General features: G+C 39.3%; 1 protein-coding gene across 13 annotated transcripts in view; it reads left to right on the top strand.

The window, feature by feature from the left end:
- Positions 1–231: 231 nt before the first annotated feature.
- The window catches only part of RNF145 (ring finger protein 145), a 67,438-nt gene continuing 56,801 nt past the window's right edge, over positions 232–10,868 (top strand). For 5 of the 13 annotated variants that reach the window (XM_081035689.1, XM_081035688.1, XM_081035694.1 and 2 more), the window contains exons 1-2: positions 264–577; positions 5,974–6,177. In XM_081035689.1, the coding sequence (XP_080891815.1) occupies positions 5,994–6,177 (184 nt within the window). In that variant the 5' untranslated portion in view covers positions 264–577; positions 5,974–5,993. Of the gene's footprint in view, positions 622–1,759; positions 1,915–5,339; positions 5,361–5,973; positions 6,178–10,868 lie in introns of those variants that run through there. The other 8 variants (XM_081035695.1, XM_081035691.1, XM_081035698.1 and 5 more) reach the window with 7 other exon arrangements.

Here is a 10,868-nt window from a genome sequence, read left to right as displayed (position 1 = left end):
TGTCAGAATGGCGCGTGGCACAGTGCGCGGACAGGTGTCGCGGTGGCACGCGTCTCCATAGCCGCCGGAGCCTGGCTGTGCGGGCAGCGGGAGGTGTGTGCAAGCACCGGAGGCTACGCGGGAACACCCGGCGGCTGCGATTGTGAGTGAGTCCGGCGCGCGCGCGCGGGGGCGGGGGCGGGGGCGGGGGCGGGGGAGGGGCGCGCCGCGCTGGCGGGGCCGCGCGCAGGCGCAGAGCACGGGAGCCGGGTCGCGGCCGCCGCAGAGCGCCGGGGGCGGGAGGAACGAGCGCAGGAAGCCATGGCCGCCGCCGGCTGCTGAGGGGCTCGGCCAGCGAGCGCATGCTGCCGCGGACGATGGTGACCGCACGGGTCGGGCCGCTGCCGCCGCCGCTGCCGCCGCCTCCCAAGACGCAGCCACCAAGGCCCGGCGCGGAGGAGCCGCCGCTGTGAGCCGCGTCGTCCCGGCCCCCGTCGCCGCCGCCGCCCGAGAAGAACGGGAGGGCGGGCGAGAGAGCCGGGGAGTTGCGGAGCCGTACAGCCCGCCGGCGGCGCCGCCCCGCGGGCAGGGAGCCGAGGTGACCGAACCGTCCGCTCCGGCCGGCCCCCTGCCGAGCCCCCGGTCCGTTTCCCGCATCCTCCCTCCCCTCCCCCATCCCGGTCTCCGCTCTCCCTGAGCCCCTTTCCCGGTTCCCCTGCCTCCTCTCCTTGCAGCCTCGGCGGCGTCCACATCCCTTCTTCACCCGCAGCGCCCTCCCTCCCGACAGCCAGCCCCTCCCGGCCGGCCACCCGCTCTCCGACTCTGCGCTCTCCTCCTGGGGCCCCGCGCGGAGCCCCCTTCCCCCAGCTCCCGTGCATGGCCTCCCGCCTCCCACCTCCCCATCCTGGAGATTTCCCTCGCCTGCCCAGCATTCCTAAGATGCCCGCGCTCCGCTTTCGCCCATCGCCTCCCCAGCATCCCCTTCCGAGGCCTTTTGGAAGCCCCTTCCTGGGCTGCCTAGCTCCTTTTCTCCAGCTTCTACGCGCAACTTTTCCTTGTCTGCGTCTTTGTCCACTTTGCTTCCAAGCTTCCCTCCCTCTTTCCTGTCTCGCCTTACCCTTCTTTGGTCTGCGCACCCCAAACTCAGCCTCCCCCCATTCAGGCGGTTTGAGATTGTTTGGGGGGCTGCAGACAGGCCTGCCAAATCATTCTCAGAATGGGGACCCATTTGCTCTGCATCCCATCTGTCTTTTTTCTTTTTTTTTAAACAGCAAGAGCTCTCATCATCCCATCCTTTTTGTCTCTCGTTTTCTCTCTGGCTTGCCATCTTTTCTGCATCCCAGTCCAGTTCTGCTTTCCCCACCCAATGTCCCGGAGATCCCTGCTCTCCCTTCTGGAACGAGACCCCTTGCTGTTCGGGGACGAAGAACTTCGCCCGCGTCTGTCTTTGGAAGCGTTTTGGTGTGTGGCGCGGGGTAGCCAGCACCCTTGGCCAGACAGGAGGGGAGCTCCCTGGCAAGGGCCCCTTCTTCTGGCAGAGTTTTTGTGAACGTAATGCCCTAGCCCCGCGGGGGCAGCGGCCCGGCTGCGGCTGCGGCTGCGGCTGCTGCTGCTAAAGCGCTGCCTGCTTTGCAGCGAGCTGAGTTGGGGTTACTATAGTTCAAACGCGTCTGAGATCAGCACGCGTGGGGGCGGGGGGGGGGAGGCGGTGCGGGGACAGCGGAAGGGGGCTTCGCACTGAGAAGGCATCAAAGATTAATGGATGGCTTTTGCATCACAGCCTACAGTAAACAGGAAACTAGTTTGAAAGGAGAGGACTGTGTCTTTTTATTTTTTAAAATACGGAGTGTGCAGCTCTGAATCTTGAATCATGACCAAGGATGAGCTGTCTGTGCTGCAGGCGTGACCCAGGCTGAGCGCCCAACGGCAGAGGTAGCAGTTTTTATTTCCACTGTCTGGCTCCTTAAATTGAAAGGTGGCCCGTTTATTCAGAATGGACTCCATATCTTTGCCGTTTTGGAGATGATGAGAAACCACAGAACTGCTAGTAGTTTATGTGGAAATCAGGTACACACAAAGTTAGCTAGCAATGCGTGGGAGTGGGGAGGACCAGCTATATTTAAAACGTGTCAATGCTTATATAAGACGTGCGTTCTCCCATATCAGTTTTTGGCTGTGTTTACTTGTGATTTTAGGCTCTAGCTTTGCCCTCTTACATTTTTAGAGCTTACCATCCTGACATACGTACAACTAGAAAATCTGTCAGTTTTAAGATTGGTTTCAACAGATGATAGTTATTTTTTTAATTGGATGGGACAAAGATGGTGAATGATAATTAATGGTGAATGATAATTAATTTTTGTTTTTTCTTTTGATGAGGGAAAAGGTGTAGAAACTTTCTGCCTTAAATTATCTAAGTGTTGTACTGAATATTTTTAAATCGGGTCATATAGCATTCTTATTTTTGCTTTGCCTTTTAAAAGGGAGTTTATTTAGATGTAAAATACGGTTCATTTTTTTGTAAGACCACATTTTCCATTTTTCTTATTGGACAAGTCTTCAACCGAGACAAGCTATCACTTTAAAAATTTTACGTTTTTCATATTGTTCATGTTTGATCCCTTCAAATTCAAAACAAATGCATTGTTTTCAGGAAAGTGTAGGATGAGGCTCCTGTGTTTCCTAACCCGCAAATATGAATGGTGAACCATGCAACGTTATACTTATACAAGACATTACTGTGTTTGTAAATAGCAATGTACAAACCTGGTGCTTCCAAATAGCTGCTTCCAAGCCTGGGAAAGTCATTTAATGAAATCACTGTGGCACTGTTTTTGGTTAGCATTTGTTGAGCCTTTTTTGCCGTTATTCGAGGGAAAGATTTTTTTTTTTGGTTTGTTTAACGCTGCTTTACTGTGTAAAGCATCTTTAAGTTTGAGTTACATTTAGTTTTGTTACTTGCTGAGACATTGTGTTGTAATATTGTTTTCCCAGTTCTTTTCATAGTTCAAGAAGGAAGTTTTAAAATCTTGCATGAATGGTAGAATGTATGCAACTGAACTGGGCAGGAAGCAGCTTATATATTTGGCTTTAGGAGTGTGAAGCCTTTACATTTTCTTTACCTTTATTTTCAAGCATTATTTGGTATATTGTTTTGGTTTTAAGAGATTTTGAGCTGCTTCCGACTTAGAATATGCCCATTAGATCTGTCCAACAAATGTAAGGAAAAAGATAAATTGGGCTTAAACCAAACATCTTTACTCCAGGAGAGAAGGCTCCATTTTTACTTCATGCTGGTAATAGAGTGATTTGGCAGGTGTGAGTGATTTCAGGTGTCTGCAAACAAGATAAATATTTCAACATTTTGTTTGGATGTTTGTTTAGTGTGTGGTGCTAGAGTGTAGTGTACACTCATTTTATTTGTGTTGGTCGCCACCCTATCTCTCATGTGGCACTTCTACTTCAGAAAGATTCAAAATTACAAAATTTGGGGGACGATGGGGTTTTTTCTCCTTTCCTTTCACAGCTTTTCTGAGTAACCTTTTGGATTTGTTTTTCCATGTATTAACTTTGTTTCCTTCACATTCCTATACATGGTAAGCTTGCCAGTTACTTGCTAAAATATCACATACATACAGAAATAAATGAAATTTTTAATGATCAGTAGATTTGTTATTATATACACATATTCTGTCCAAGGCCCTTCTTAATTTAGACATTTGAACCTTGAGTTTACTGTGCAGTAGAGTTTGGGGCTCTGTCTTCTTAGGTATCCTTCTGCATTGACAGCTTTAAGGACCCCAAATTTTCTTTTTATTCTTGCTCTATTTGTGAGACAGGAGTAGAGATGATTAAGAGGGAATATGTACCATTGTGCTAATGGCTTTCTTTTATAATAGAGATGATCTTCTAAGAACTTGGGAGAATTTTTTCCCCCAGCAGTTCATGTCTTGATTTCTAATGCAGGATTGGTTATTTGCTTAATTTTTTTCTTTATCCTTTTTAAGAGCTACAGTAAATATTGACAGTGAGTACATTTAAAAACACAACACATTACAAACAGAAAGGCTCCAAGTCAGATGAAATAAATATGGATCGCAAGTATTAACTCAGTAATACTCCTGTTTTTTTGTTGTTGTTGTTGCTTCCAATAGGAGTAGTGATGTATCTTAGATTCTAGAATATGGAAAAATAGTTAAACTTCCAAGAGTTCATTGAGTTATCAGTTTGACCACCAGAGTAAGCAGTTATTTCCCGTATATTCCCTTAAGTCATTTAGATGGTACAGGCACACTACACTTTTTACCAAGAAATTTTCTTTTAAATGCATCTCCCTACCTCCCCAAATAACACATGGGTATTCTAAAACATTTGACAAATGGAAAACTCTACAAGGGAATAAAAATTACCTCAGCCTCACTGTTTGAAAAGATGTTAATGTGAATGTTTTGGTGCAATTCTTCCCAGGTTTTTTTTTTCCTTTTTTTCTGATAATACGAGCTTTGAGAAATTTACGTTCCCGAGTGGTATAATTTGCAATGAATGTTGATTAGAGATTTTATTTTTCAGTGCCTTTTTTCCCCGTAGGACACAGCTATTTGGTTTTGAATCTCTCACAATATTATTTTTTTTATATATGGGAGAATTATAGCAATCTTGTTCATTTAAAGTAATCAGAATTACAGTATTTATAAAAATGTTAAATTTGCGTTATTGATAGCATATCTATCACATTTGGGTAATGGGAGTGATATGGGATCAGTCAACAGTCAGTTAAATTAATCAGTTTTTCAGTGATTAAGAAGCTTATGATAATGGTGTGCCAAGCTGAGCTGCTTTTTAAAAAAAAAATATCTGAGCTAGGAAGCTATCAAAATTAGAGGGTAAAATGGAAATACAAATATTTAACCATAGCATAGCAATCTGTCCCTGTAATTTTCTTCAGAAATAAATGTTTTAGTTTGTCCTGTAATGTCTGAAATTACTGCCAAAGTTAGAAATGTGTTTAGCTTTCTCAGCATAATTCTTAAAAGGAAATTGTCAGAGCCAACAATCCAGAATTATCTTTACTCTTAAAATTGTCTTTTCCCCACTTTTGTGTACCCTGTTCTTTTTTATAATTCCTTGGATTAATTGGCATTTCTGTCATATAAAATCATTTTCCACTGAGTTATCCTTTTAGATAGTAGATAGTTCTGGAGAGCCTTCATTTTCTTCCTTTTTTTCCTTCATTCCCTTCATTCGTCTACTCATCAACAGCTCAGCAAAGACGGGCTGCAGACTCACAGTGCCTGATTTTGTTCATGTGCCAGCATGTCTGTTGTGCCAGGATGTTTGTGTCACAGGAAGAATTTGATGAGCATTATTTTCCTACCTTGAAGGTAGATTACGCGAATTTCCGACTAAAAGTTTAACTGCAGTGATTCAAGGAAACAGTATTGCAAATACTGTTTTCTTTACTTTTACATATCCTAGGTTCTCTGAATTGTATGTATATCATGTAAATTCAGTACTTCAATTTTGGAAAAGGGTAGACTGAGATGCTGCAAACTTACTGTGTAATTATCAAATTTTTACTGAATAGCTTAGTTTTTTTGTATAAAAAATAGTGTTTTCCCTCTTTTTTTAAGAGCTACATAAATCTCAAGTAACTTCATAGGAGTGAATTTTTCTTTTCAAGTTGACTGGACGAGAGCTACAGTATTCTTAGAGGGTATGTTGTTGCTATGTGCCTAGATTTGGAGTTAGGGGCTTTTTTAAAATAAGTTTTGAGGCCCAAACATTTAATTAGAATCTTAAGGTTGGGCAGACCTGAGTCAGTGTGAAAGCATAGTACAAAGCTTATAGTATAAATACCTAGAAGTCGATGCTAAGAAGTTTGATACATTGTAAGGTAGTTTTTGTATAGTACCTGACAATCCATTAGATTCATAAGAGGATATCTAAAAGCTGTTTGAGGTGACTTATTTTTGTTTTGTGTCTCCTGAATATTAGGTCTGCTCCTAGAAAAAAACATGGCCGCAAAGGAGAAAATGGAGGCAGTGTTAAATGTGGCCCTGAGGGTGCCAAGCATCATGCTGTTGGATGTCCTGTACAGATGGGATGTCAGCTCCTTCTTCCAGCAGATCCAAAGAAGTAGCCTCAGCAACAACCCTCTTTTTCAATATAAGTATTTGGCTCTTAACATGCATTATGTAGGTGAGTGTCCATATCACCTTTTCTCATCTTTTAGTGAGCATTCTGATTTATTTTATGTCTGCATATTTTTAATTTGGGTAACATGAGGTCCAGTTACATTGAGATGACAGGGAGAGATAGTCATTGATGAATGTTTATGAATCTTGTTTATAGTCTTGTCTTGCCAGTGGATGTGGATTGTGAGGGGTAGAGGAAAACAGACGGTGTTGGGTTTATTTACTGGATGAAACTAGAAGGCAGAAGAAAACATTTTAGATTTTAATAGGATAAAATGTAAATAATGAAAAATGCCTTTCCAGACATTTGGCCTGTTCTAATTTGTCAGTATTTTGGATTTTACTAGTAATTCAGAAAGTAAGCTTTTTGAAATGCAATATTCTTCATTGTTCCAATACATTAATATCAGTTGAAGGTAAAGCATTTATTTCAGTTAAATGAAATGTGGGCAATGATATTATAATTTGGAGTTAGTGGTAAAAGTAATGTTAAGAGGTTAAAGAAATACAGGCAGGAAACAGATAAAATTCATCCACAATGGAAGTCATGATCCTTAATTTTTAGGTTAACTTTTGGTTTACTTGTAATGATAGCAACAATATGTTTTATTTAATGTTGCTATTGCCTAACTCAAGACATGGTATGAATGATGTACTGTAATGGTTTTATTAATATTTTTATTAGAATTGCCCGTCAACAAGTATAATTTTTTAATAAAATTGTGAAGGGTTGTCCTGTCTTTATGAGATTTTTTATTTTTATCTATAGAAGAACTTTATGGATTCCAAAGCTTAGCCATGAGAACCCCTTACGCTCTAAAAGATTACCAAATAAGCCATTGTGGGAAGAATTGCGGTCTAGCAGAAAAGACGGTGCCCGGGAAGCAGAACACCTGAATACAATAAACTCATCTCTCTTAGGAGGCACTACCTTGGGAAAGTCTGTGAAATGAGAAGGTTCTTTTATTCTTTCATGCCGCGAAGCACTATAATTCTCAGCCCTTTATTGAAGGCTTTGTATGTTAGCCAATTTATGGAAAATAATTCCAGTCTGTTGTAGAGGAACAATTGAGTACTTGGCTTAGATTTTTAGCTTAATCAGCAAAATAATTCACCCTGTGGTTTAAAAAATGTGCTTATCGTATATATTATTCCTAAATAGATTGAAATATTATAAAAACAGCTGCCTAATAACGAGAAACATTAATTTTAGAGATTGAATGTTTCTGTTACATTGCCATTCATTGCTCTCTGACCTAACTTTGGAAACAACTGAGACTTCTTAAATATACTTACTACATGCTATGGTAGAGTAAGCTCAGTGATTGTCTACAGTAGATAATTTCAGGTTTTTAGTTGGAGTAACCTCTCTGCCAAAGTATTACGTATGAGTAGTGTTTATATAATGTTCTCGATTACAGAATTTCATCCTTAAAGCACATTTTAAAAATTAAAAATTCTTAATTTTTAAAGTTGGTAATTATGTTCAAAAAGCATAAAAAATATACAGCGAAAAGTTATCTTCTCCTATATCTGCTCCTCATCCACTGAGTTCTCATTCTGAGTCCCAACAGCAGCTGTTTTTACTTTCTTGTATAATTCTAGAGATATTTATATATATATATGTAAATGTTAAAGGTATATTGATATATAAATGTAAATATGATATATAAATGTAGAAATGTATTTCCCCGTTTGTACAAATGGTAGCCTAATACACACTGTTCCGAACCTTTTGTTTGTTTTAACTTACTGATGTGTCATAGAGCCATAACTACTGCTTTTAGGTATTCATGAAACAGTTTTGTACTCTGTTCTGTCAAATCATAAGGTTCTGATTAAATGTGGAGGCCTCACTCTTCCCCAGCCCTACAGTTTTGTTTTACAGTGGGGTAGTATCCTCATATGGCAGTACCATCGTTTATTGAACTAATTACTCTACAGGTAGACATTTTAGATAGCTCTGTCTTCTATTTCATTGTGTTATTCTAAATAATTTTGTATAACCATAATGTCCTTAGATGCAAATATAGCCTTGGGATAAATTACTAGAAGTGAAATTGCCGGCTTAAAGAGTATATACATTTGCAATACTGATCAATACCATTCTCCCTAGGCACTAACCACAGGGTTTTACTATTTTGTACCTCCACTAACAATGGCTGTGAGTTCCTGCAGTCGACATCCTTTTCAAAACAATGTTGTCAACCTTTTATATTTAGCTACTCCAGTAGGTGAAAAATGTATGTTTTTAAATGTAGTTTTAATTTGTATTTTTCTTATGAGTGAGATGTAATGTATTTACGTTTAAGAAAAATGTGTATTTCTTTTTCAGAGAGTTGGTAGTTGATGTCCCTTGCTCACTTTTCTATGGGATTGTTAGCCTTTTCTTCCCGATTTGTGGGAGTTTGGTATAGACTACAGAAAGTAACCTTTTGTGATGAGTTGAAATTATGTTTTCCGGTTTCATTTCCCTTGATTTTGCTTGGTGTTTTGACATGCAGAATTTGTTTTAAATGTGGTTCAATTTGTTGTTTCTTCTATAGCTTTAGGATTTTCAATCAATTAGAAAAGCCCTTCCTGTTCTTGAGTTTATAAAGAATTTTATCATATTGCATTGTTTTTGTGGTTTTATTTCTTAAATTTACTTATTGTTTCTTACATGTAAATCTTTGCTTCATTTAGAATTTATATGCACGTACAGTGTGTTATAGGTATAATTTTACTTTTTTTTACAGATTACTGTTTGGTAACCTGTATGTATTTATTAGATTAGTTCAAATTTTCCTGAGTGTTACATACTAAATTATACATATACATATATAATATATAGTATATACTGCATACTAATTTATACTGCATACTAATATACTGTATTATCACATATATTTTGTTTCATTTCTGAACTTTTTTCCTATCCTTTTAGTTTGCCTGTTACTGAGGATTTTGATTCTATTTTACTGTCTGATAGTTAGTGCCTTCCTTGTTTTATATTTCCTGCTTTGAGTTTTTCTGTTATTGTTAGTTTTCTATATGAACTTTAGAATTATCTAGTCTTTGTAGTTCAAGTGATTTGTGCATACTATCATTTTTGTATAAGTGTTCATAATCTCTCAAAAATCTCGTGCAATATGTCATTATCATAGTTATGTTTCAACTGGAATGTGAAAATGGGAGTATAGATGAGTCATAGGATTTTTGTTGTTTCATTTTTTTGTTTTATTACGTAACCTAAGTGGGTCTCTAACCTAAGTGAGAACCATTAGTTCAGTCTAAATTTATCATATACAAGGCTTTATATTGAGGCTTAGTGTATCAGCATCGTCTGTCAATACCCTCCCAATAGTCTTTCTATTTACACCAAATTCTAGTCTAGCGTATAGAATTTACTGTCTCCTGATAATACCCTTTGTTTGTTTGTTTTTATACCTTTTTTGTTTTGGTTTTTGGTTTTTCTATGCTATTCTCTTTTCCTAAAACTGTTTCTCTTTTTCCTTAGTCTGGTATAACGCTCCATTTACCTTTGAGGTCCAGATCAAACTTAATCACTTAATTAACCATAACCCTCCTAATGTTTGTTTATTACAGCACCAATATTGTTTCATACTTTTGTCCATGTTTATTTTTTCACTAGACTGATTTCTTTATTCTTTGGCTCTTCCATATGTCTAGTACATATGGATCACACTTGACATGTAATAATGTTGGTTGAAAGACTGGATAATTGAAAGAATGAATGAAATGAGTATCTTTACAGAATTTGGCAGCTGATTTTATGAGATGTGCAGGAGAAGGGAAAGATTAGAATACTTGGAAAGGAAAATGCTAGTTCATTAAAAGACAGAATTTAAGGAAAGGTTTCATGCAATAGACTGATTAGAAAAATCCTTCAGCAACAAACACGAGAAATGCTTACTAAATATAATAAACATCCTTTTAAATACCTCTAAAGTCCTTTGAGATAGGGGTTAATAAAATAAATTGGGGAAATTATTTTAAGAAACGAAAAGTGAATAGAAATACTTATCTCTGACTTGTGCTGGATTGTTCTTGAAGTTAGGATGTGTGGGAAGTCTGAAATCTCTCTTTAGTCCTTAGCACACCTCCTGTTTCCTTAGTTTTAAGCATGAGTGAGTCACCGTGAGTGGGGCATTAGTTGCTAAGAAGGGATACATGTGCCCAAACAAAGACTCGTTAATAAGTGGAAACTAGTTAGAAGAGAGTTGACTGGGACTAGATTTTTCAAGATCTAGAATGTCAGACTGAGAAGTTCAGAACTTTTGAAAGTTTTAGAGCAAGAGTGTTCTCTAGATGAAAGTGATCGTTTTGGGAATATTACCCTGGTAATGAAATACAGGATGTATGAAGATGGAAAGAGAGTGAAAGAAGAATAGCAATTAGTGTACTATTATATTATAGAGCAGATTAGGATGGGGCATAGAGACTGGAAAGGAAGGGTAACACATGAGAGATTTACTGAGGAAGACTCAGCAGGACTTAGTAACAAAAGATGACGCCAGTTTGAGTCAGAGTGGCGGGGATTTAGGAGAATGAAAGAATGAGCCAGCTTGTTGAGGGAGGAGGATGGGAGCTCATTTTACTGTTGTATATGAGAACATTTAACTGGAATACGTCTTAGGTATGAGCTTTGTGAAATGTGTACTTCCAATAAGAAATGGTGAAGTGTTTTGCTTA

The sequence above is a fragment of the Rhinolophus hipposideros genome (assembly GCF_964194185.1).
Source record: "Rhinolophus hipposideros genome assembly, chromosome: 23".
NCBI classification, from domain to species: Eukaryota; Metazoa; Chordata; class Mammalia; order Chiroptera; family Rhinolophidae; genus Rhinolophus; species Rhinolophus hipposideros.
Note: the sequence above shows the minus strand (reverse complement) of the source record. Positions and strands in the feature narration are given on the sequence as shown.